This window comes from Eucyclogobius newberryi, unplaced genomic scaffold (genome assembly GCF_026437365.1).
Source record: "Eucyclogobius newberryi isolate DKJ021-1_F unplaced genomic scaffold, fEucNew1.0.hap1 SCAF_18, whole genome shotgun sequence".
In the NCBI taxonomy this organism is placed as follows: domain Eukaryota; kingdom Metazoa; phylum Chordata; class Actinopteri; order Gobiiformes; family Gobiidae; genus Eucyclogobius; species Eucyclogobius newberryi.
The window spans coordinates 5,317,514-5,345,322 of record NW_027315812.1 but is presented as its reverse complement, the minus strand read 5'-3'; the positions used below and the strand labels follow the sequence as shown (position 1 = coordinate 5,345,322).

Sequence of the window (27,809 nt, the reverse complement as noted above, 5' to 3'; positions counted from 1 at the left end):
CACAAACCAGTTACCGAAAACACGCTGAACACGATAAAATAACTCGTCGACGGGCTGTGTGGAGCGGCGGCGGCGGATGAAGCGGCCTTCGAACGAGTCGCGGCGGCGGATGAAGCGGTGGCCTTTGAGCGAGTCGTGGCCGGGGGAGGAAAAGCGTTTTTTTAATCCGGCGACAATGGAAACTTAAACCTTTTTTATGGCGGAGTCAAGGACGACGAGGAACGCTCGGAACATAGGACGACGCGGCGCGAGCGGAAGAACGCGCGACCATCGAGCCCACACAAAGACGCCAGATGCTCTTTTAAAGACGGCCGCCGATGAATGATGTGTTTACGTAAAAGTAAAACACTCGAGGTACAAACGCAAGGCCCACGGGTCACCGCGGAGAAAAGGTAAGAACATCCACAACAAAAAGCTGCAGAAAAAGACCGTATGTTTAAACGAAATACAACGGGAATGAGGCAAAAGACGCCGTCAAGAGTGAAATAATAATAGAACTGCAAAAATATTGCGCTTATAGGGAGTTTCATGGACAATATGTTTAAGTTTAGAACTGAAATGTCGCAGTTGTAAAGGAAAAGAGTGAACGACACAACCCTTTTCTTCAGTTTATCAGTAAATAAAACAGAAAACTGTACCTGAACTAGACTTTTTAACCAATTAATCACCGTCGATTCACAAAAAGACGTTTAGTAATTCCAGTGTGTGTGTGTGAGGGGTGTGGCTAAAGCTAGCGTGCACAGGAACAGTTTTGCCCCATTTCTTTGACTTCTCTGCTGTGTTTTTAAAGCCCCATCACAGACTCACAGGGATCAGACCCCGATATGATCCTGGTCCCCAGACTAAACTGTCATCTTCATCTACAGAGACATAATATAGTGGCAGATTGCAGCTCCGGACTAAAGCTAAGGCTAAATCAGGACTAAACCAGGGCTAATCAAGACGCAAATCAGGGCAGAATCAGGACTAAACCAGGGCTAAAGCTAGACTAAAACCAAGGATAATAAGGACTAAAACCAGGGATAATAAGGACTAAACCAGAGCTAAATAAGGACTAAAACCAGGGCTAAAGCTGGACTAAAACCAGGGATATACAAGTTCTAAACCAGGGCTAAAGCTGGACTAAAACCAGGGACAATAAGGACTAAACCAGGGCTACATCAGGACTAAAACCAGGGCTAAACCAGAGCCTGACCTGGAGATAATCCAAGGACTAACCCAGGACTATAATAAAAACAAAGATTAAGCAGATCTGAACAATCCCTCACAGCCTCACAGGGAACAGACCCCGATATGATCCCGTTTCCAGACTAAACCATCATCTTCATCTACAGAGACATAATATAGTGGCAGATTGCAGCTCCGCCCTCAAGTCCTCCGTCGCTGTAATAACCTCCACAGTAATGTCATTAGCAAATTAGCATCTCCACGTTCTCCCCGGGCTGTGTGTGCGAAGGAGCCAGGGCCCGTGTTGCGTTGGGAACTCAAAAACTCCAGCGAAAAGGTGAAAAGAAGAAGGGGACCAAAATAACTCCTCCATCCATGAACGCCGCACCAATTAGGGCGTGGCGCGGCGCTGGGTTAGGCTACAGTCTGGCAGGTGGTGGAGCGGAGAGAAAAAGACCCAAAAATGAAATTCAAAAGGAGACAATTTTGGGATTTTTTACCTCGGGAGATTTAAGCGAAATGCTGGTGCGACTCGCTGTAGAAGAGCGGAGCGCCGCGAGTGCAGAGGTAATGACATCCGGCGAGTCGGAGATCGGCGAAGAATTGGGAATAAAAGAGAGCGGGAGAAAGAGAAAATGACTTCTAAAGACACAAAATTGCAGCGCAAACAGGGGAATGTAAAACAAAGTGTGTCAGCGCCGGTTTGTCTCATCGTTCTGCAGGTGAACTCGAAAACAAAGCTTAAATTCAGAGGTATCACTTTGAAACGTTTAAGCTGTTGTATATTATTATGTGAGAACGGACGAGTTTGAACATATGCATCTGAAATAAATGTATAGAAGATGCAAAAACATTTACAGAGGGGATTTGGAATCACTTTATACTTATTTAGCATTTGAGTGAACAAAATCTCTCTGAAAACTGGCGTAAAAATTTGTCTTTTCTTTGGTTGGAACCAGAAGTAGATGAACAAATCCTTCTGCTTGATCTGTCCAAATCTTAAGTAAAAGGTTGTAAAGTTTGGATCGAGAAAACTGCATTTGGAGAAACCTGCCCCTGTATTACAATGCCACACACAAATCTATGGACGAAGTGGATGAAACAGAAGAATAAAACATCTTTAGGAGCCGATTGTTGTCCTTTCCTGAGCAAAATTAAGTGTGGATTCTTCTGAAAAAGGAACAGTAGAGCTAACTTCAGACATGTTCAGAGCTGCCCATGTTTTCTCTGCGGACTCTACGATCGTTAAACTCGGAGAAAAGACGACGAACGGAACAGATACAAAGAGCACTATGGCAACGCAACATAAACACGGCAAGAAAACCTCAAACCTGACTGAGAATGGGACGTAAAAAATGTACGTTTGTGTCTTTTCTTAAAACCAGAAGTAGATGAACAAATCCTTCTGCTAGATCCGTCCAGAGCTTAAGTAAAAGATTGTAAAGTTTGGATTGTGTAGGTGAGACTTTACAGCCCGATCTTCACGTCTCTGTGGGAGAAAACTGCATTTGAAGAAAACTGCCCCTGAGTTACAATGCCACACACAAATCTATGGACGAAGTGGATGAAACGGAAGAATAAAACATATTTAAGAGCCGATTGGACCGTATTGTTGCAAAATCAAGTGTGGATTCTTCTGAAAAGGGAACAGTAGAGCCAACTTTAGACATGTTCAGAGCTGTCCATGTTTCTCTATGGACTGAACGAGCTGCTGTACGGGCGAGCGCTGCGTTCGCGAAGCCTCAACAATCGTTAAACTCGGGGAAAAGACGACGAACGGAACAGATACAAAGAGCACTAGGGAAACGGAACAGATACAAAGAGCACTAGGGAAATGGAACAGATACAAAGAGCACTAGGGAAACGGAACAGATACAAAGAGCACTAGGGAAACGGAACAGATACAAAGAGCACTAGGGAAACGCAACATAAACAAGGCAATCAAACCTCAAATCGGACTGAGAGAACGGGGTGTAAAAATTTAACTTTTCTGTCTTTTCTTTGGTTAAAACTAGAAGTAGATGAACAAATCCTTCAGTTTGATCCTTGATCTTAAGTAAAAGGTTCTAAAGTTTGGATCGTGTAGGTGCGACTTTACGGCCCGATCTTTACATCTTTGTGGGAGAAAACTGCATTTGGAGAAAACTGCCCCTGTATTACAACGTCACATACAAATCTATGGACGAAGTGGATTAACTGGAAGAATAAAACATCTTTAGGAGCCGATTGTTGTTCCTTCCTGAGCAAAATTAAGTGGGTTCTTTTGAAAAGGGAACAGTAGAGCCAACTTCAGACATGTTCAGAGCTGTCCATGTTTCCTTGCGGACTGAACGAGCTGCTGTACGGCGAGCGCTGCGTTCGCCGAGTGCCAACGACCGTTAAACTTGGGGGAAAAGACGACGAACGGAACAGATACAAAGAGCACTATGGCAACGCAACATAAACACGGCAAGAAAAAGACACCGGACTGAGAGAACGGGGTGTAAAAATGTAACGTTTGTGTCTTTACTTTGGTTAAAACTAGAAGTGGATGAACAAATCCTTCTGCTTGATCGGTCCGGATCTTAAGTAAAAGATTGTAAAGCTTGGATCGTGTAGGCGCAACTTTACGGCCCAATCATTACGTCTTTGAGGGAGAAAACTGAATTTGGAGAAACTGCTCCTAAGTTACAACGTCACACAAATCTATGGACGAAGTGGATGTGACGGAAGAATGAAACTTTTAGGAGCCGATTGGACCGTGTTGTTCTTTCCTTTTGCAAAATTAAGTGTGGATTCTTCTGAAAACTGAAAAGTAGAGTTCAAATCAAATCAGATCAAATCAATTTATTTTTGTAAGGCCCAAAATCACAACAACAGTTGCCTCTGAGGGCCACAGGGAGAAATGAATCAACAATGTCTGTGGTGGCGAGGGACGATGTCCCAGGGTCCTCTGTCCTTAGACTCTCCTTCTCGGCCAGGAAAAACTACAAAAAAACCTCTTTGGGAAAAAAGCGTAGAAACCTGGAGGAGTTCCAGTGAAGGAGAGATCCGACTCTCACAGACGGACAGACGGACACAAGGAGACTGGAGCTGGACCCACTCTTCAGGCAGATGAGGGACCGACTGAGGCGAACTGGACCCACTCTTCAGGCAGATGAGGGACCGACTGAGGCGAACTGGACCCACTCTTCAGGCAGATGAGGGACCGTCTGAGTCGAGCTGGACCCACTCTTCAGGCAGAAGAGGGACCGTCTGAGTCGAGCTGGACCCACTCTTCAGGCAGAAGAGGGACCGTCGGAGGCGAGCTGGACCCACTCTTCAGGCAGACGAGGGACCGTCGGAGGCGAGCTGGACCCACTCTTCAGGCAGATGAGGGACCGACTGAGGCGAACTGGAGCCACTCTTCAGGCAGATGAGGGACCGTCCACACAGGGCAGGGACCACTTCACCAGGGGAGGGGCATCTGGGTCCACAGGTCCTCAGGAGTGAGAGAAAGAAAAAGAAGGCGGTGAACAGTTTGCAAGTGGAATCAAAAAATAAATATTGTTTGATAGCATAAGTAGTCAGAAGAAGAAGAGGATAGTGCTCAAGCTGCCATACTTTCCCCAGCATAGTTACTCCTAGGGCAGCGTAGCTAAAGCTGTGGGTTTATCTTTCTGTTCCTAACTACTCTGACCATAAGCGATTTCGAAGAGGAACGTTTTAAGCCTGGACTTAAATGAAGAGACTGTGTCAGCATATTTAACATGGGTCGGGAGCTGATTCCATAACACAGGAGCTTGGTAGCTAAACGCTCTACCTCCTACAGTACTTTTAGAGACTCTTGGCACCACCAGAAGGCCAGCATTCTGAGAGCGAAGAGCTCTGTTTGGATGATATGGTTCTATAGCATCTTTGAGGTAGGATGGGGCCATGTCATTTATGGCTTTGTAGGTCAAGAGTAGAATTTTGAATTTGATTCTAGACTCGACGGGGAGCCAGTGAAGAGACTTCAGCACTGGCGTAATGTGCTCTCTTCTTTTTGTTCCTGTTAGTAATCTTGCTGCTGCATTTTGAACCAGTTGAAAGCTTTTTATGGAGCTTTTAGGACACGCTGCAAGCAGGGAGTTACAGTAGTCTAATCTAGTCGTTACAAATGCATGGATAAGTTTTTCAGCATCACTTTTAGGCAGGATTCTTCTGATTTTGGCGATGTTGCGCAAATGGAAATAGGCTGTTTTACAAGCTTGATTTATATGAGCTTTAAATGAGAGCTCCTGGTCAAATAAGACTCCAAGGTTTCTTACAGTAGAACTGGAGGCTACACTGACATTGTCCAGTGTGACTATCTGCTCAGATAGAGCGTCTCGTAGATGCTTAGGGCCAAGCACAATGACCTCGGTTTTTTCAGGGTTAAGAAGCAGGTAGTTTAGTGTCATCCAGGTTTTTATCTCCTTCACACAAGCACTAAGTCTGTCTACTTGATCGCTCTGATCAGGTTTCATTGATAAATACAGCTGAGTGTCATCTGCATAGCAGTGGAAGTTAATGCCATGCTTTCTAATAATGTTGCCTAATGGTAGCATATAAAGAGTAAACAGAATTGGACCGAGTACCGAACCCTGTGGCACACCGTAAATTACTTTAGAGCTTGGTGAGGAGCTCTGGTTTACATTAACAAATTGGAACCTATCAGATAGATAGGATTTAAACCAGCTGAGGGCTGTTCCTCCAACACCTACATCACATTCTAACCTCTGCAGTAGAATGTTGTGGTCGATGGTGTCAAACGCTGCGCTGAGGTCCAACAGGACCAGGATTGAGACCAGTCCATCGTCAGCGGCTAATAACAAATCATTTGTGACTTTAACTAGTGCAGTTTCAGTGCTGTGGTGGGCTCTGAACCCTGACTGGAAAACTTCAAATAAGTTATTGTCCTGCAGGTGGCGACAAAGCTGTTTTACTACAACTTTTTCAAGGATTTTAGAGACGAAGGGAAGATTTGAAATAGGTCTGTAGTTTACCAATAGGTCGGGATCTAGATTAGGCTTTTTCAGAAGAGGTTTAATGACTGCATGTTTGAAGGACTGTGGAACATAGCCACTTTGGAGTGAAGTATTTATTATATTAAGAATAGGGTCTATAATTAGGGGAAGAATGTCTTTGAGGAGTCTGCTTGGAATGGGGTCTAGGACACAAGATGAGCTTTTAGAGGACATAATGGCTGAAGTTATCTCTGCTTGATCAGCAGCTGTGAACCTTTCTAGGTTTACAGGTGGATTTATATGGGACGTTAGATTTACAGCTTGGGCTAGTTCAGGGCTAATAGCCGGGGTAATTTCATCTAATTTATCTCTGATTGTTTTTATTTTATTGTTAAAAAATAGGAGGAAATCATCAGAGCTAAGTGTAGCTGGGATTGAGGGCTCTACTGCACTGTGACAGTTTGTTAGCCTAGCTACAGTGCTGAAAAGGAATTTAGTGTTACTTTTGTTGACTTCTATTAGATTTGAATAATATCTGGTTTGGGCCTTATGCAGAGCCTGCTTATAGGACAGCAGGCAACTTTTCCATGCTTTTAGAGATTCTTCGGTGTGAGAGCGACGAAATAATCCCTCTAACTTTCTAACTTTTTGTTTATGTGAACGCAGTTCTTGGTTGTACCATGGGGAGGCGCGCTTTGGCCTAATGACCTTCTGTTTTAACGGCGCTACAACGTCAAGAGCAGACTTCAGAGAATTCATGGTCAAGTCGACACATTGATCACTTAAACTGGGACTAAAACTGTTCTCAGCAGGATCACATGACATGTCACTGAATATTGGCTCTATTATTTCTTTGAATTTTGAGATAGATTTTTCAGATATTGTCCTTTTCATTATAACTTTATTTTGTGGGACTGGATGATCTTTAAGAATAAACTGAAAGGTAATTAGGAAATGATCTGACAATATAGGGTTTTGAGGGAGGACAATGAGGTCACTAATCTCTGTTCCATACGTTAGGACAAGATCCAGAGTGTTCTTGTGAGTGTGAGTCGGTTTATTTACATTCTGAGTGAAACCAATGCTGTCTAACAAGGCGCTGAAGGCATTACTGAGAGCGTCATCACTCATGTTCACGTGGATATTAAAGTCTCCAACTATAACTATTTTATCCCAGGCTAACACTAAGTTTGATATAAAGTCAGAAAACTCTGTTAAAAACTCTGAATAGGGACCAGGAGGTCGGTAGATAACTATGAACAAAACTCCTTTTTGGTTTTTCATATTTAGACATGTGATCGACAGCATAAGGCTTTCAAATGAGTGAAATGCATTGTTAGTTTTAGGGCTCATGAGTAGGCTTGAGTGGGAGATCACTGCCACACCACCACCTCGGCCTGTGCTCCTGGCAGTCTGAAAGTTAACATGGGTGGGTGGGGTGGACTCATTTAGTCTGACGTAGTCGTCTTGTTGAAGCCACGTTTCAGTTAGAGCTAGAAGATCTATGTTATAGTCACTAATTAATTCATTAACTAAGAGCGATTTGGAGGAAATTGCTCTAATGTTTAGCAGTCCACATTTTACGTGTTTATTCATTTGTGTATTTGTGATTGTTATTTTCCTTAAGTTATTTGGTCTGACGCCTGAAATATTTTTTCTGAGATGTGACTTTTTGGCATTATTTGTACGAGGGACACGAGGGACACACACAGTCTCTATCTGTCTTGAATCTGAACACTTCACAGGTAACAGAACGGGCGAGAGTTCAGCGACAGAGGAGCGTCTTGAACTGCTGCTCTGCACCTGGGGCTCATCCCTAGATGGTCACTTAACACGACTAAGACTATCGGTCAAATTCCGAACTAATAGGGATGTACCCTCCGAAGTCGGATGGATGCCATCCCTGCGTATGAGCCCGGGCTTTCCCCAAAACGCACTCCAGTTATCAATAAAGACAACGTTGTTTTGAGGGCACCATCTGGATAACCAGTTGTTGAATGCTGAGAGACGGCTGTACAATTCAGCATTGATCCGATTGGGCAGGGGACCAGAAAATATTACAGTGTCCGACATCGACTTCGCTAGGTCACACACCGCGGCTACTTGAACTTTGAGCACCTCTGATTGTCTCCGCCGGGCGTCGTTACCGCCTGCGTGAACCACGACTCGCCGGAAACGGGTCCTACTCCGCTTTAAGATCCTAAGGTTTCCTTCGATGTCACCCATTCTGGCCCCCGGGTAACACCTAACGCTAGCAGCTGGCAGCTTCACGTCTCTAACAATAGAACTCCCGATTACAAGAGTTTCTCTCGTGTGTTCAGCGGGCGTGTGATCGCTGAGGGGAGAAAACCTATTATAGACGTGAAGCTCACGGCGCTCTGAGGTTCGGCGTTTAGCGCCTTGTCCCCTCCGAACTGTCACAAAATGGTCCCTATTCTGTTCCTGGTCTAGTCCCGGCTGCACGGGAGACGCTGAGGGGCTGAGCTCGGCCTTACTGCTACTGCTAATGCTAATGCTACGCCCTGCAGCGCGGTCCGGTAGCCCTCGCGCTAAAACCGAACTATAACTGGACTTAAGCTCCTCTAAACAGCGGATCCGCGCTTCTAACTCCGTAACCCTGGCCTCCAAAACTACCACTACACTGCACTTCACGCACCTATCGTCAGAGAAGGAGCCAGGGTTCTGACTCGACATATGACAGCTCAAACAGGTAAAGGTAGATCCAGCCATGACGCTAGCGGCTAGGCTACGCTAGGCTAGTTCAGGCTGGAGCTAGAAAGTGAGGAGGGCTTTTTAATCCACGAAATACTGAAAAGCGAGCGGCTTGAGGCTCCGGATTGTTTGCGGAGAAATCAAACGTTCACTTTCGTGTATATGATGCGTAAATAGTGTGTATAATTCGTGGATTAATCGGTAAAAGGCTCTAAGAACGAACAGCTCTGAAAACGCGACACACTCACCGGAAATGACGTCACCAACCAAGCTGTCCATGTTTCTCTGCGGACTGAACGAGCTGCTGTACGGGCGAGCGCTGCATCCGCCGAGCGTCAATGATCGTTAGACTCAGGGAAAAGACGACGAATGGAACAGATACAAAGAGCACTATGGAAACGCAACATAAACGCTGCAAGAAAACCTCACACCGGACTGAGTGTTAAAATTGAACTTTTGTGTCTTTTCTTTGGTTAAAACCAGAAGTAGATGAACAAATCCTTCAGTCTGATCCGTCCAGATCTTAAGTAAAAGGTTGTAAAGTTTGGCTCATGTAGGCGCAACTTTACGGTCCGATCATTATGTCCCTGTGGGAGAAAACTGCATTTGGCGAAACCTGCCCCTGAGTTACAATGTTCAATGTAAAACCTCCAACCGGACTGAGAGAACGGCTTGGGCAAGGACAGATTCCAAACGGAGAACCCGCTCGAAACGTATATAGTGGAAGAACGTTCAACGCGAGAAACGCAGAAAGGAAGGTGAAAAGTGGAAAGGACGACTAACCAGCTCTGAAAAAGAAAAGGCAACACGGGAACATCTGAAATCTGCAATATCGGACCAGTGCGAATGACAAGACCACGTTATATGGACCAGAACAGCGCAACAGTCTCTCAACAAACCGAAACAAACTAAATGGACTCATTGGAATCGGAGTTGGGGCGATGGACTAAGTTGGCGTTTTAGTGTCGATGAGTGTTGTAGAATGTTTTGGCGAGGGTTATTCTATTTATTTTTTATTGTCGTGCAGAAACAGCATTTAATTGATTTGTGGGTGTGGCTCGCTCTGAAATGGAAATAAAGCTCCTTCATTCATTGATTAAAAGCCTTTTGTTTCATCGTTAATCCACTACAACAAAAACACAAGACGACGCACAGAAGAAGAATCAGCACTTCCTCTTCCTCTGGAGTTTGTGGAGTTGTTTAGAAGTGACACAGAGGAAGACGAATTCAGTGGATTTAGTGATTTGGGGTAAAACTGATGCTTTGCTAAACTTGTTAGCATGTTCTTTATGCTATAGTTATCTGAATAACTGTTCATATGTTACGTTAACATACCAGACACTTACCACAGTTCTGTCTGTGCGTCATGTAGCTGAAGGTGTTAGCGTTAGCATACATCATGTAGCTGAAGGTGTTAGCGTTAGCATACGTACACCTATTCACCATGTTCACAAATCTGTTATTATTTTAAACTGCATTTCAAGAGGAAATGTCTGTTCTTGGTCTTGGATTTTATCAAATAAATTTGCCCCAAAAATGTGACTTATATTCCAGTGCGACTTACACTCCGGAATATACGGTATAAGTCTTTGGTTGTTGGTTCCGTTAGTGTCAGTTCTGAGGTTCATATTCATAGAAAAGACTGGGTATTGGTCTCGATCTTCTCTTGGTTCCGGGTCAAGTCCCAATATTGACGCCTCCTTCACACCCATTTTGTGGCAATCCCAGAGAAAGCTCCACTCTCCTCTGAGCACTTACTCTCAAAGTACAGCGTGAGTGAAGTCCAAACCGGGCTGTGTCCATCTGCCGGCGCTCTGGGCCCCGGCGCTGCAGCGGGGGGCCAAAAAAAACAAACTATTTCAGGCCACTTTGTCTGAAAAGCTCCAAACGCCGACCCAGTAGAATGTGAGACGAGCTCCCGGAGGACGCCAGCGACTGACAGCCAAGACTTTATAAACCGCTCAGAAACATGGAGTGTGTGAGCCGCTCAGAAACATGGTGTGTGTGTGTGTGTGTGTGAACCGCTCAGAAACATGGTGTGTGTGTGTGTGTGTGTGTGTGTGAACCGCTCAGAAACATGGTGTGTGTGTGTGTGTGTGTGTGAACCGCTCAGAAACATGGAGTGTGTGAGCCGCTCAGAAACATGGTGTGTGTGTGTGTGTGAACCGCTCAGAAACATGGTGTGTGTGTGTGTGTGTGTGTGTGTGTGAACCGCTCAGAAACATGGTGTGTGTGTGTGTGTGTGTGTGTGTGTGTGTGAACCGCTCAGAAACATGGTGTGTGTGTGTGTGTGTGTGTGTGTGTGTGTGTGTGTGTGAACCGCTCAGAAACATGGAGTGTGTGAGCCGCTCAGAAACATGGAGTGTGTGAGCCGCTCAGAAACATGGAGTGTGTGAGCCGCTCAGAAACATGGAGTGTGTGAGCCGCTCAGAAACATGGAGTGTGTGAGGTTTGATCAGGCAAAGAAAAGGTTTATCACCGGTCTGTAGTTAGGTGTATTTACCGTTCATCTAAACATCAAAACCAGGGATAATAAGGACTCAAACCAGGGCTAAATAAGGACTAAACCAGGGCTGAATCAAGACTAAAACCAGGGCTAAATAAGGACTAAACACAGGGCTAAATCAAGACTAAAAGCAGGGATAAATCAGGGCTAAATCAGGACTAAACCAGGGCTAAATAAGGACTAAACCAGGGCTAAATCAGGACTAAAACCAGGGCTAAATCAGGACTAAAACCAGGGCTAAATCAGGGCTAAAACCAGGGCTAAACCAGCCTTAAACTAGAGCCTGACCTGGGGATAATCCAAGGACTAACCCAGGACTATAATGAAAACAGATCAACCAGATCTAAACAAAAGAATGAAAGTGTTCTAAAGCAAGAGATCAAATTAGACAGATAAGTAGAAACGTAAAGTACAGAGTAAATAGAGAGCCACAGATAAATAGAGAGCCAGAGATAAATAAATTGCAGTGTTTTATAGACGACATAAAGGCCCAGAGTAAGTTTTACAGTCGACAGTAAACGCACCAAGGACACGGCTCATTCTCAGACCGGATAAAGAGTAACACCCACAAACACACAGGAAATACAGGAAATAGAGCCGCGTTAAGGGATATAACACACCAACTTAACTGGATGAACCTTCAGACGGAGGAAGAAGAACAACTTTGCGTCTCATCAAATCGACATCAAAATGTTTAAAATGGTCTTTTTAATGGAAAAGATCTACAGCCTTTAAAAACTGTAGTTTAGAGTAAGAAATGTAACAATTCTTTGTGTTAAATGGCAAAATGTTTATGTAATTAAGATATAAACATGCTTCTTTTTCTGTTTTTAATAACAACAAAAATATAAAATTGAGAACTGTGATAACGACTGCATTTTTAGGGCTAAAACGAGTTCAATCGTGCTGAAAATGACTCGGACAAAGCAAGAGTTACATCAAAATGACACAGAACGTTTAGTGTTTTTGATGACGAAACCATCAGAGCCTGAGGCGTTCTTGAGCTACATGTCCTCCAGTGGCATAATTCAGCTTTTTAAGGGTCAAAGTTGGAAAGAAACCTCACATTTATAAAGGGCGACATGAATGAAAACGCCATATCTCCGTAAGTTGCATCTTCTACTTTAAAAAGCCTTGATAAAACATGAACAAAGATTTCATACTGAACAAAGTAGTTATTAAGTCATTGTAAGCAAATTACTTTTATGACTCAATTCTTACTACATACTGTATTAAAGGACACATATTATGCCACATTTTCTCTCTTTTAACCCTGTTCTTGCTCTGTAACTCGTCAAAAACTCGGCTGGAACACATTTAGCTTCATTCACACAAAGACCTCTCCCCTCCGAGCCTCAGAAACACTCCTGTGCCGTTTTTAATCCCACAAATCATCTCCAGACTCGTTTTGAGCTAATCACGATCAGTACAAATATGTTCCGAGACCAAGAAGAGAGAGGCCAGCTTGAATCACGCTTCTGTACGTGTTAAACTGTGTGCAATTCCCTCTCCAGCCAGTAGATGGCTCTGAAACTAAGGTAGTCCTGGGGGAAACGGTTTCTGTTCAAAAACATGAAAAACAAACTAAAGGTTCTCAAGAGCAAACAACACAAATACTGTAAAGTGGTACCTACAGTATTAGTAGTTTATTTAAAATGTATAATGTTTGTACATAGATGATTATGTCCAATTGTGTCCAATAATTGTAATTCCGTCAGTGTCAATACTAACCTGTTACCACCCACCTGTCCGCCGGCGAACATTTTCTATATCTCAAATATTCTCTTACATCATCACTTTTATTTCCGTGGTCAATACCAGCAAGTTATACATCATTTTAAAGCTTATTTTCTCAACAAAACGAATATCTCATTGATTTACATTGAATAATATGCCCCAAGAAGCAATTGCCAATAGTTTGTGAGAAAGTCTCAACTTTTACAAACGCATGTCCTGTTTGCTGTTTATGACGGACGAAACGGCTTTAATTCTGTACATCCTTGTGCTCAGTCTGTCCGTAAGGAACCATTGAAAAACAATATCCACTTGTATTTTTCCTGAAGTTATCCGATTTCGAGATATTGTCAAGTAAACAAACTTTTCTTCGTTTCTCGCTGGACGAGAATGCGCTTGTCCGTCGCATTTCTCCGTCCATAACAAATGACCTGTTTGACTTATACGATAGTGTTTGACATCGATCTCTTCCTTAGACTGTTTCCTACAGAATGAGACCATCCACGAATTTTTCTGTCACCGGGTTTGTTTGCTACAGCCTCCGGAGGAAAAAAATTCGGCGCTTCCGAAGCGCGCGTCTATCTTTGTTTTTAGCCCTTAGCTTCTGCTAACAGGCACGCAGGAGACTTTGAGTGACACATTATTGTAGCCAATGAGGAGACCTTTCTCCTGGTAGGCGGGACAAAGGGCTGATTGACACAGAATGTTCTGTATTCTCGTGCGTAAGGCTCCGGGAAGGCTGTAAAGAGCCAGATTTCTCGGCAGGATTTTGCGCATAACGTTTTCTGAGTTTATTAGCCTTTTGGACGTGCATTTTGTTAGATATATGTATTATTATACCAATACAAAAATAAAATAAAAATATTATATATATATATATTTTTTTTTAACCTCTATATGGGAAATTCATGGGTAAACTCATATTTACACATTTTCCCATATTTTTTTTAGCAGTTATAATTGCTATTAGTGGCCTACAAAACATCAAAATGTATGTTTTATGATCATAGAGGAGCTAAAATTAGTTTGGCACAGTTGGCACATATTTGGATCACTTGTTCCGAATATACTTTTTGATACAAAAAGGTCAACAGCACCAAAATGCCTGTTCCCAGAAATCTGAAACTTTACACAGTTGTTGTCAACAAGATAAACATCATGTACAGTGAACAGCATATGCACACAATGAAATATGTCATGCTCAGAACCATTACAAATTGACAATATTCAGGCGAGACTAAAAAAGGATGTTTTGTTTATGTTTGGGCCTCTGTAGTGAGAGTTCTGAAGCCCTGACAGTGTGACATGTGCACATCTGCAGAAACTAGAAGGCCTAAGCTTTCTAATGATGCATCACACTTACATATGGAACATAAGATCCTCTTTTAATAAGCAATGCCATTTGGGTCCAACCATTGTGCACAGGGCGAAAATAGGTGGGTGGTAACAGGTTAAATTATGATTTCAAGATAAATTTGAGTATCTATTAGTATCGGGAGGTCGATTTTTGGACATTCCTTCACGAGAGTCGGAAAACTGACTGACGTTAATCATCCATCCATTATTCATGCCTTTCAAAATAAAAGCAGGCGGCCCACGCTCCTCTCACATCCCGAGTCGTTCCGTTTGTACCTTTACAACGGCCCGAAAACTGCAGAATCGAAGTGAGATTTACCCAAGACATTGATGAGAAAAACAACGCGCGCATCAGCGAAAAACACGCAATTATCGAGAGCGGTTCAAACAAACCTAATCAGCGCCGTGTTTTTCCCGGCGAATGGGAATGAGAATGAAGGATGAAAGAGTTGCCTTACCTCGGTGTTGAAAAGAAGACGTCCAAAAAGCTGACGCGCCTCGTCTAGTCCTCCTTCGAGATACACAGCACCTGCCGAAACAATGGAACGCCATGACAAAAGCAGACAATACAAGACAAATCACTCTCAACACTTCGGGCTGAACTCTGCAAAGACAAAAGCGCTTGAACATCGACTATATTCCTATATGTCCTTTTCTTGTAATTGAGGTTTCACACCTCAATTTGTGCTATGCTTAAGTGACTTGTTTGAGCGTGATGTCCATCCACTGGTTACAGAATGATAATTACACAGTCTAAAAACAAAATATTATATCTTTGAATGGGGAAAAAAGACGCGGAGGCTCTGTACACTGGATTTCTGGTTTTAGCACGCCATCTACAGGCAGCAGAGGGAATTAGCACGACAAAAAGTAACGCTTGAGAATCTTTTTGGACGTTTTCAAGTCCATAAATCATCTCCAGACGATCTGAGCATTTCTACCATCCCTTGCACACACGACCTTTGCAACCGCGTGACTGGATCAGGAATTGAGCCCAGAGCTTAAATCGTTTACCGTATTTTCCGTACTATAAATCGCACCTGAGTATAAGTCGCACCAGCCAAAAAATGCATAATAGAGAAGAAAAAAACATATATAAGTCGCACTAGAGTATGAAATACAGTTGCAAGTGTGAAAATAACAAATAATATCACATATAAGTCGCTCTGGAGTATAAGTATATAAGTATAGATATAAGTATAAGTCGCACCCCGGCCAAAACTATGAAAAAAGGTGCGACTTATATTCCAGAAAATACGGTATATTAAACTTGTATAATACCAACTGCTGCCAGTAGATGGAGACAGAGCTCAGTTACTCTGGCTTTTCCCAAGATAATGACAAACTAATAATTATTTTTCAGTGTTTTTTCTTTAAACATAAGATGCTAATATAAAAATACTTGAGAGCAAAACAATTAATGCTTAATATTTGCCATTTATAACGTGAAAACCGAACTTTAAAACCGTTCCACATATTCCATGTATCATTCACTAATCTAAAGCCTAAATATTCAGCGTGATTTTGTTGACTTTTCACGAGTCCAGAGCGAGTTTCACCGTCACAGTAAAGCTAACAAACATTAGCATGCTAACACCGCACTTCCTGCTCCACTGAGAATAAAATGAGTTACATTTTGATGCAGAGAATGTTCCGTGGTCTCATTTTAATTCAAGCAGATGCTTTAAACAACTTATCTGAACGACACTGAACAGATTTCACTTTATTACATACACTTTATTCAAAAACACATGGAGAACTCCGGATTTCTACACATTTGACGTCACAGACCTGAGAAAGTGCATTATTTGAGGCTCAGAAAAGACGACCTCGTAAACAATGACACATTTAAAAGCTCAAAAAAAGTATGTTTAGCATCATACGTGCCCTTTAAAGCTAAAAAAAGTCAGTTTAGCATCCTACGTGCCCTTTAAAGCAGCCCCTTCACAAAGTCCATGTTAAATTATGCGGTAAAATGAGAAATTCCATACATTATTATAACATTATTACTAGATCATGCTATAAATGTAAAGACCCACATGTAGTTTCCAGCTATACCTCGTTTTGTTCTACTTTTTACTGCCATAATATTCCGTTTCACCAGTGAACCGCTCCTGCATCGTCCCCGGCTCCTCTTAATGGAAAACCTGAATTAATTGAACCTGGCAATGAGTCATAATTGCGTTATTAAAAGTGGGATTGCATTTTTATTGCTTTTTGTCGGAGCGATGACCCCGGGGTTTGCGCGCACATCCCAGTTAGCGCCGGCGCGAAACGGACGAGCGCGGTGCGGTAACGCCGTGGGAACGAGGGGCGGGGCCATATTAGGTGGGTCAAGGAGGAGGTCGTGCGGTATAATTTGTACAGATGTCAAGCCTAATGGAGCAGAACTTTTATTAGGAGTTGGACCGACACTGGGGCTGTTGGACGTATGGAAGTGACGGGATTTCAAATTAAAACGATATCAAATAACGTCGAATAACTTAAACGACACATTTTTTAAAATAGTTTTTGGCTTTTAAACATGCTTTTTGTATCTTTACTTTGGCATATCATGTTTTAAAAGTTAAAATAAAGTAAAACTTTATTAAAAAAACACTTTCTCTGATGTTTCTTGATCAGGATTTGGTGTTTGAGCGCCATCTACTGGCATCAGAGGGGATTATCATGGGAAAATAAACAAAAGCTAGCTTGCACCGCCAATGATGATAATGAAATGACTTCAAAACAGTAGAGAAGACCTCCAGATCCACTAATATCAAAGAAAAGTCAATGATGTTTCAGGGGAAAGTTGACATGGACAACACATTGTTAATGAGGGTAATTTGTACGACACTCATAACTGACGCTTTATAAACTGTAAAAATCATGAGTCGCAACAAACAAAGAGGAGAATGAAACAGTAAAGTAGTCAGTTAGTATCATTTATGAGTAATTTTGCAACGCTATAGGGCTGACATTTGCATATATTGTTGCCATTTAGTGCAAAGAAAAGATACTGTACATTGTAATATAGTAATATAGTCATTACTCGACAAGAACGGGCAGTGCGTTTGATCAAGAAAGCGACTTGAGATTGTAAAAAAGTCAAACGTGGAGTGACAAAAGTACAAGACCAAAAAGTACAAGGTCAAAAGTACAAGGTCAAAAAGTACAAGGTCAAAAAGTACAAGGCCAAAAAGGACAAGGCCAAAAAGGACAAGGCCCAAAAGTACAGTGTCAGAAAGTACAAGACCAAAAAGTACAAGGCCAAAAAGGACAAGACCAAAAAGGACAAGACTAAAAAGTACAAGACTAAAAAGTACAAAACCAAAAAGTACAAGGCCAAAAAGTACAAGACCAAAAAGTACAAGGCCAAAAAGGACAAGACCAAAAAGGACAAGACTAAAAAGTACAAAACCAAAAAGTACAAAACCAAAAAGTACAAGACTAAAAAGTACAAAACCAAAAAGTACAAGGTCAGAAAGTACAAGGTCAAAAAGTACAAGGCCAAAAAGTACAGTGTCAGAAAGTACAAGACCAAAAAGGACAAGACCAAAAAGGACAAGACTAAAAAGTACAAAACCAAAAAGTACAAGGCCAAAAAGGACAAGACCAAAAAGGACAAGACCAAAAAGGACAAGACCAAAAAGGACAAGGGGAAATGAGTCGGGCTGCGGTTGGATAAATATGTTCTCGGTCGACTAAAAACATGCCCTGTCCATCAATTTAACGACTAAAGCTCTGGAAATGATCAGAATGTGGCACAAAAACAACTGTTTAAGCAGAGAACTAACAGGAAACTGCCGTATTTATGAGCAAAAATACTGTTCAGTCACTTAAGAACCTCCAAAAAACTCTATAAATCCTCATAATTGTAGAATACTGAGTAGGCAACAGTTGTTTTGGTCAGAGAGGAGACTTTTATTCACCCGCTTTACATGAAGAGAAGGAGAATCCAGCAGTCTGACCGAGATAAACTGTTACCTCGCACTTTAAAAGAGAAGAGAATGAACTTCACCACAAAGGACGTGAAAGGTGGTCGATTAAACGACTCGCGCTCGCACTCTGATGTTTAACTATGACGGAAAAAGCTGCTTTTGTATTGATTAAAACTCCATCCGTCCTTTGTACTGCACTTATCAGACTTTTCTTCACAAACACAAACACGGATTCACAGCAGACGGTTTAATGCACGGCTGTGGAACATTCCAGGCAAAGCTCGACCATGTCCACGCAGAAGCAGATTTTAGAATTGTTCTAGAAAAACAAGGGACTTTTTAAACTAAGAACCAATTTTGCTGTGCAGGGATTTGGGAAAACACAGACGGGTACAAACATAGCCTAAAGAGATTAAGTTAAAGTACTAGAATAGACAATAGATTTACATCCATTTTGGCCTTTTATTTATATTTTTAATAGTTTGTTGCTTGGTAGGTGTTTATTTTGCCCCAAAAATCTATTTATGAACTGCCAATGTCCCAAATGTTATGTTTCTGATACTTTATTGGTGAGTGACAGGTTGATTTAACCAATCGGAGCGAAGTGTGAGCCCTCAGAAGAAATAAACTGCTTTAGTTAATGCGCCTCCTACAGGTCGGACGACTCATTGAACTAAAATGCAGTTGAGAAAAATATATTTTGAATTTTGCTAAAAAATTATAACAATATTATCACAGAATAGCTAGTTTTAAGGTTATAATTTCACTTCCTGTTTGTGATCGATGACATCACAGTAGGAAATAACCCAGAAAACACTGTGAAAAAACTCATCTAGCGTCATATTTATTTATTTGACAAATACAAATATATGAGAGCGACTTTATTTTGTTGAGTTAATGTTTAGAGAGTCAAAAAAGTTGTGTAAATTCGGCATAAACTTTGACTGGAATGAGAAATGTTCCAAGTGTGATGTCACTTCCTGTAATTTTTCTACAGATTTTTCAGCGTTTTCTCCGCAAATACCTGCTCGATCGGTGCAAAACTATCATTTATATGTACAGCAGGTACAAACGCACTGAATAAAGTCAAAATTAGAACATGGTAAAAAGCTTTGAAAAAATGTTGGAACCATTTAAAGCTAATTAAAGGGGACAAGATTAATGATAAAACTGATTATTTCCCATTTGTTGCTTATTTGAAAGGCAAGATAGAGTTTTAGAGTCTGGTCGATGTGGAAATATTTGTTGAACAATCCCTCGTGAACTATATCCATCTTTGTGAAACCATCGCGAGACGTCGTTTATGAACTCTACCAAGCTCTAATCGGATTCAGGCCTCGACGGCGAAACGGTCCGGCGTTCGACAAACCGTTGTTTTCCCGCGTCCCTGTTCTCCCCGTCGCTCCCGTTGACTCTGGCGCTCGCCTTTAAGCTCTCGCACTCGGACGACTCATTCAATTCAGGACGCAATAACCCCCGGCAAATTGGATACGCCGCCTCGGAGTGTCTCTTATGATGCGCGTAAACGAGGAGAGGCGCGGCCCTAAGAGTCCGGGGAGGAAGGGGAGGAGACGGGGGGAGGGGGGGAATCTAATAAAACACACAAACTGTTTGGAGAACGGGCGTCGGGGAGGAAAAGATGCGAGGGATTTGCGGTGAGTGCTTTCAGATGGCTAACAGGCCGTTTAGCGAAGCACTTCCACGCCGCGGCTAATCAACGCCAAGATAAAGGAACGCGAGAGGGGGAGGGATAACGGGAGAGGGGGAGGGATAACGGGAGAGGGGGAGGGATAACGGGAGAGGGAGAACGAGAGAGGGGGAGAGAGAGAGGGAGTATGGGAGAGGAGGAGGGAGAACAGGAGAGGGGGAGGAAGAACGAGGGAATTCTTCTTCCTTTGTGTCACTTCTAAACAACTACACAAACTCCAGAGGAAGAGGAAGTGCAGATTATTCTTCTGCGTCGCTTAGGGCCTAGAGCGCCCTCTTGTGGTTGTCAGTGTGAAAATAACAAATAATATCACATATACGTAGCTTTGGAGTATAAGTCGCACCCCGGCCAAAACTGTGAAAAATAGTCTGCGATTTATAGTCCAGAATATACGGTACTCTGGATTTGGCTCAAGCGACTGCGATGGAAGCGCTGAATGTTGTTTCACGGAGGAAGGTCGAGCCATGTAGAGGATTATGGAACATTTTGTGTTCTAATTCCGGCGCCAGAGCTGCCCTGGACCCGATTAACCAACTAATCAAAAGAAAGATCGATTAAAGGACAAATATTCTGCATTATTTGTATTGTTATTTGCCTTTAAACGTGTCGTTGAGAATCGGTCTGCTTTAGCATCTTGTGTTCTAGAACTTAAAAATAATGTATCTACAGAAACATACATTACTTTTATATCTGTGAGGCGTTCGCTCAACAAGATGGGAAAGAGGGGAAATAAACAAAAGCTAGCGTTTCCCCAACACGCTAACGTAAACACGCCGTTGTAATGAATGTGATTTGAGACAGAAATGCTCAGAATGAGATTCATGGACTTAAAAACAGCACAAGAGCCTCCAGATCTTTACTTTTGACATCACAAATGCTGGAAATGTGAGTGTTTTTTGTGATGCGCGGAGGAGACGAGCTCGAAAACAGGATCTCTGAAAACAAATGTCAAGATAAACTCAACCTCATGTATGTTTTTGATGATATAACATGGTTAAAAGCTCAAAGAAGTCCATTTACTTTAATATATCTTTAAACTCTTGCTCATGTTCTTCAGTTTTTGATTACATTTCAGTCTCATCCTCTCATCCTCATCCAAAACTAACCTGAAAATACTCTTCCACCACCTCCATACATCTCTTTGCAATGTTTCCATGGCTATTTCAATATGCTGACAACACCTTCCTCCTCTGCACCGTATATTCACTTAAATGACTTACGGTCCACATCTGTGTCACTGTCGCCTTGACGACCTTCATATCCTGCTGCGGTTACAGTTCCACTCATATAAAACTCTTGGCTTTGTTCACATCTGTTTGAGGTCTGAGGCCAGATTTATAGATATTTATGTTGTGTTGTGACGCAGACTGTTTCTGAGCCGCTATAAACACGGCACAAACACCAATATAACTCAAAAGTTACAGGTTAGAATCAAAACAAAACAAGACGTGCCTGTCTTGGCAAGTTAGAAAACAAAAAATTACTTCCAGCAACATGGCCAAAAAATAAATAAATAAAATATCACGATTATTATGTCTCATATTGGTAATTTCAATTTGATAAAATCAGTTTTTCAAAAATCAAAATACGCTATACAACTTTCAGAATAGATTTCATGTATATAAACAAAACAGATTTTTAATGAGTGCAATTTAACTACAAAAAGTACATTTTCTTTACTTTTTTATTGACAGAGCTTTGAAATACTACTTTATAATAACTAAACGTTAATTTGGACAAATGACAAATATTATGCATTATTATTTATACTGTTATCAGCCTTTAAACACCTTTAGTTTGGCATCATCTTTTAGACAGAAAACCCCCCAAAAACATCTGTATCTGCTGTTTCCCACGGCACTGACTGAGTGTTGACGCCATCTACTGGCAGCAGAGGGAATTAGACCGCTCAATAACAAAATGGAACGTTTTCTCTGAGATACTGGGATCCATGCAGTTGTTCTGATCGTGATTAGACGAAGGGAAGTCTCAGAGCGAGTCTGGAGATGATTCATGGAGTTAAAAACAGCAGAAGATTCTCAGAGCGACGTCACAGGTAGAATTATGACATCACAGGTAGAATATGACATCACAGATGGAGGAGATTCAGAACGGAGTGTTTCTGAGGCTCGGAGGGAAGAGTACTTTGTGTGAATGAAGCTAAACTTGCTCAAGTTTTTGATGCAAGACATTTTTGGAACACAGTTATAACTCAAAAAAAAGTAAATTCAGCACCTTTAAGTCATAATGAAAATATAGTTTATTAAGTATGATTCAAGCTTAGTAATGTTAGGGTTAAACTGAATCATTCTGAATAAACAATATTTCCATCTGTTCACTATAAACTAAGTCTTTGAACGCGCTTTATCAAGGCAGAAGTGTAGTTACTGTAAAGTGTTTCCAGGCCGACCGCGACAACCACATCATTGACAATTTGACGTGACCTAATCGTCTAATTGCTCCGCCCTAAAGTACATTTGCATGTCATTTATCCATAACCCCTTTAACTGGGTTTGCGTGCATTGCTGCTCTCGTATCGGCACTTTAACTTCAGTGACCACATTAAGTCGTAATTAGAAATGCGCAAAAAGCACTTAAAGCATCTAACCTGTTTGCACCCATCTGTTCATTTATCCCAGTGAACATGAGCGAGGAGCCGCGAGGAGCCGCGAGGAGCCGCGAGGAGTTTGGGGAACTTTCTCCAATCTGCTGCATCATCAAAAACAGCCAAGCGCCCGCCTCAAAGTCAATGAAGTTTTGCGCGTTCGTATTAAACTTCTTCAAGTGGAAAAGAGGAGTCGAGGGAAGTGGGGAGTGCGGAGGGGCCCCCGGGGGCTTTAAAAGGGTATTAAAAAACGTACAGCAACACCTCGCGCGTCAGTCAAAGGCTGCGCGCCGAGAGGGAGCGAGCGATGTGTGCGTTTAGCTCTCTGCGTGGAGACGGCCGTCCATGCAGAAAGTGTGGCCCTCAGCCATGGATCCGACATTAAAGGAGACGGTGCACTGTACAGGAGCGAGCGTGGCAGGTACAGAAGGAGCGAGCGTGGCAGGTACACGAGGAACGAGCGTGCAGTACAAGAGGAGTGAGCGTGCTGTACAGGAGCGAGCGTGCTGTACAGGAGCGAGCGTGGCAGGTACAGAAGGAGCGAGCGTGGCAGGTACACGAGGAACGAGCGTGCAGTACAAGAGGAGTGAGCGTGCTGTACAGGAGCGAGCGTGCTGTACAGGAGCGAGCGTGCTGTACAGAGGAGCGAGCGTGCTGTACAGAGGAGCTATCGTGCTGTACAGGAGCGAGCGTGCTGTACAGAGGAGCGAGCGTGCTGTACAGAGGAGTGAGCGTGCTGTACAGGAGCGAGCGTGCTGTACAGAGGAGCGAGCGTGCTGTACAGAGGAGCTAGCGTGCTGTACAGGAGCGAGCGTGCTGTACAGAGGAGCGAGCGTGCTGTACAGAGGAGCGAGCGTGCTGTACAGAGGAGCGAGCGTGCTGTACAGGAGCGAGCGTGCTGTACAGAGGAGCGAGCGTGCTGTACAGAGGAGCGAGCGTGCTGTACAGGAGCGAGCGTGCTGTACAGGAGCGAGCGTGCTGTACAGGAGCGAGCGTGCTGTACAGGAGCGAGCGTGCTGTACAGAGGAGCGAGCGTGCTGTACAGAGGAGCGAGCGTGCTGTACAGAGGAGCGAGCGTGCTGTACAGGAGCGAGCGTGCTGTACAGGAGCGAGCGTGCTGTACAGAGGAGCTAGCGTGCTGTACAGGAGCGAGCGTGCTGTACAGAGGAGCTAGCGTGCTGTACAGAGGAGTGAGCGTGCTGTACAGGAGCGAGCGTGGCAGGTACAGAAGGAGCGAGCGTGCTGTACAGGAGCGAGCGTGCTGTACAGAGGAGCTAGCGTGCTGTACAGAGGAGTGAGCGTGCTGTACAGGAGCGAGCGTGGCAGGTACACGAGGAACGAGCGTGCAGTACAAGAGGAGTGAGCGTGCTGTACAGGAGCGAGTGTGCTGTACAGAGGAGCGAGCGTGCTGTACAGAGGAGCGAGTGTGCTGTACAGAGGAGCTAGCGTGCTGTACAGAGGAGTGAGCGTGCTGTACAGGAGCGAGCGTGGCAGGTACACGAGGAACGAGCGTGCAGTACAAGAGGAGTGAGCGTGCTGTACAGGAGCGAGTGTGCTGTACAGAGGAGCGAGCGTGCTGTACAGAGGAGCGAGCGTGCTGTACAGGAGCGAGCGTGCTGTACAGAGGAGCGAGCGTGCTGTACAGAGGAGCGAGCGTGCTGTACAGGAGCGAGCGTGCTGTACAGAGGAGCGAGCGTGCTGTACAGAGGAGCGAGCGTGCTGTACAGAGGAGCGAGCGTGCTGTACAGAGGAGCTAGCGTGCTGTACAGGAGCGAGCGTGCTGTACAGAGGAGCTAGCGTGCTGTACAGAGGAGTGAGCGTGGCAGGTACAGAAGGAGCGAGCGTGGCAGGTACACGAGGAACGAGCGTGCAGTACAAGAGGAGTGAGCGTGCTGTACAGGAGCGAGTGTGCTGTACAGAGGAGCGAGCGTGCTGTACAGAGGAGCGAGCGTGCTGTACAGGAGCGAGCGCGCTGTACAGGAGCGAGCGTGGCAGGTACAGGAGGAGCGGGCGTGGCCACAGTTGCATAAACGTCACAGTCGCATAAACTCCGGACTGAGACGTTGGACAGACAAGTATCTGTTCGCCATGTGAAACTCTGGCGCCAGATTCGATGGCTTTGGTTTCGATCGCGGGCGACGCCTTCTCGGTTCTAAAATAAACCTCGGCGGCCGAAGACTGATGAACCTGCCATCTCGCCATCGCCGCCGCCCTCGCCGCCGCCCTCGCCGCCGCCCTCGCCGCCGCCCTCGCCGCGCTCCGTGTTGTGTTGGAGGGAAATGGATCCAGTTTCGCGCGGGTCCAATAACAGCCGAGGGTCCGGAGCGCATGAGCCGCCGCCGACACCAGCATTAATAACAGACCATGAATAATTCACACCGGCCGAGACTCTAATCCATCAAATCACATATTAAGTCGTGCGGTTTGGTGTTCGGCGACGGCGAAGGACGGTGGGCAAACTGAGACCGAAAACAAGTCAAACCGGCTTAAATTAAGAATAGTTTTTGATCTGATTTTGATTGAGTCGAGCCAAACGAAACTGAAAACAAAACCATGAGATAAAACAATAAGGATAAAAATGTTATTGCGCTAAACATGAGACGTATTCTCGTGCAACGGGTCAGAATCTGACGGTGGATTTAATAACGCTCTCAGTGGCACGAGGCGAGCGTGTGGATTCTGCTGCTCGGAAGTGATTTCACAAAGATAAAAAAGTGGCACCGTTTCCATAGCAATCAAAAATTCCAAGCGAAATATGTTGATCGTGATTAATTGTGATTAATTGTATCTAGAAAAACACAATATATTCAATATATTCTTGGCTCCTAGTCGCACTGGAGTATGAAATGCGGTTGCAAGTGTGAAAATAACAAATCATATCACATAAGTCGCTCTGGAGTATAAGTATATAAGTATAAATATACTATATATAAGTATAAGCACCCCGGGAGATGGAAACTATAAAGTTATAATCTGGTGCAGAACAACTGTTTCTAAGAGTTAATGTCTCTGTTCATCGTCACTTTAAAAAGACTAAACTGTCATTCAAATCATTCATCGTGATATTTTCAGTACAAATACTTCACAGTTATGAGTTTGAAGTCAAATATAGGGCTGTGACGACACAAGTATCATTTTAAAGCAAATATTTTCATGAAAAACTATCAAAATTGGCCTAGAAATATCTGTAGAGCTTTGGATTCTGACAAAATAAATACATAAATAAATAATAATCATAGTTTTACTTCAGTTAAGTCACAGTTTCTGAAGACATTTTGAAAAATAAGAGCTTAAAATGAAAGGAAGACGAGCTGAATCCCTCTGTGATGTCATCAGTGTGCGACACAGAGACAGTTTAAACCATTGTTGGACAAAATAAAGGTGTTTTATGGTTTTATTGTGTCAGATCAGAACTGTTGTCATTTATGTGGAGTTTGGCTCTTGTTTACAGTCTGGTTGCTATGGTAACAGCTGTGCAATCACCTCTACCTGTGTCATATTTGTGCTCACGTCCAACCAGGAAGAACAATTATAAACTTTACACAAATGGGACAAAAACTGGGGACAAACGGGCAAAATATTGACTCAAATCTGAAATATAATTGTGTTTTGCTGCTGAGTTTATTAGAGCGATATTTGAAAGTTTAGCTTCATTCGTGAACTCGCCGTTTAACCTCGACCGTTGAACGCCACTTTCGCCGACGATTCAGCCTTTTCAGCTTAAAATATGAATGTCTCTGAAACTGTATGAGCCTCGCGGTGAGAATGTGAAATAGAGAGTGTACGTTTGTGGCGAGCGCGAGGCGGCGAGGGCGAGGGAGGAGCCCAGGCCAAAAGAGCGCGGATGAGAATGGCCCGCTCCGGGTGAAGTTAATGACGGCCGATTCAAAAAGGCAGTTTTCATTCAACTCTTTGAATTATTCAGGTTTGCAGGGCACTCGTTTGCATTGCAGATGTGCAAGGAGCGCTGGCCTATGGGAGGGAGGGAGAGAGGGAGAGGAGGGAGAGAGGAGAGGAGGGAGAGAGGGAGAGGAGGGAGAGAGGGAGAGGAGGGAGAGAGGGAGAGGAGGGAGAGAGGAGAGGAGGGAGAGAGGGAGAGGAGGGAGAGAGAGGAGAGGAGGGAGAGAGGGAGAGGAGGGAGAGAGGAGAGGAGGGAGAGAGGGAGAGGAGGGAGAGAGAGGAGAGGAGGGAGAGAGGGAGAGGAGGGAGAGAGGGAGAGGAGGGAGAGAGGGAGAGGAGGGAGAGAGAGGAGAGGAGGGAGAGAGGGAGAGGAGGGAGAGAGGAGAGGAGGGAGAGAGGGAGAGGAGGGAGAGAGAGGAGAGGAGGGAGAGAGGGAGAGGAGGGAGAGAGGAGAGGAGGGAGAGAGAGGAGAGGAGGGAGAGAGGGAGAGAGGGAGAGGAGGGAGAGAGGAGGGAGAGAGGGAGAGGGTGATATTATTTGTTATTTTCACACTTGTCTTGTTGTTCACACTTGACTTATACATGTTTTTTTCTTCTCTATTATGCATTTTTTGGCTGGTGCGACTTATAGTCCAGAAAATACGGTACTCAATTAAAAAGGTTATGACTTGCTCTGTACATGATTTGTGTACTATATATTTAAGTTTTAACAGCTTTGATTTAACAAACATTGGATAAATCACCTCACGTGCGACGCCTACAGCCTTTTTTTTGGAGAGTTATGAGCGTTTATGCTGTAGTTATTTCCCCAGATCGCTGCACGGTCGCTAAAATAAGACAAGATCGATGACCGTCATAATCTAGTACACGTTTGGTTTCTTCATATATCCTTGAGCTCGACCGACCGCGCCCGTTTAAGCTCGGAACACGCTCGTGTGAGGTTCAAGTGTCGCCGTCTTTTATAATTGACCAATTGGGCGATATTATGACGGCGGTGCAAAAGTCAAAGTGTGCAATCTCAAAGCAGGTTTAAGTCCCGTTCTGCCGTCATCGCACCTTTTTGACTCTTTTTATCACTCGGCGCCGTTACCGACCGCTTCGCTCGCAGACTCTATAATTGCGAAACAGATACAGGAGAGAAATGATGTGTTATCAGGAGGTTGAAAGTGACGGAGGAATAAAAATGGAAAGAGTCGACAAATAATGTGTTTGTCGCGTTGTGGCCCGCGTAGACGCCGCCGTCCGACCGGAAGGGC

General features: G+C 43.8%; 1 protein-coding gene across 1 annotated transcript in view; it reads right to left on the bottom strand.

Moving 5' to 3' along the window:
* The window catches only part of drosha (drosha ribonuclease III), a 210,482-nt gene that overhangs the window by 76,264 nt on the left and 106,409 nt on the right, over positions 1-27,809 (bottom strand). Inside the window, exon 23 of the mRNA XM_072450415.1 lies at positions 14,880-14,950. Coding sequence (XP_072306516.1) covers positions 14,880-14,950 — 71 coding nt within the window. The remainder of the gene's footprint in view (positions 1-14,879; positions 14,951-27,809) is intronic.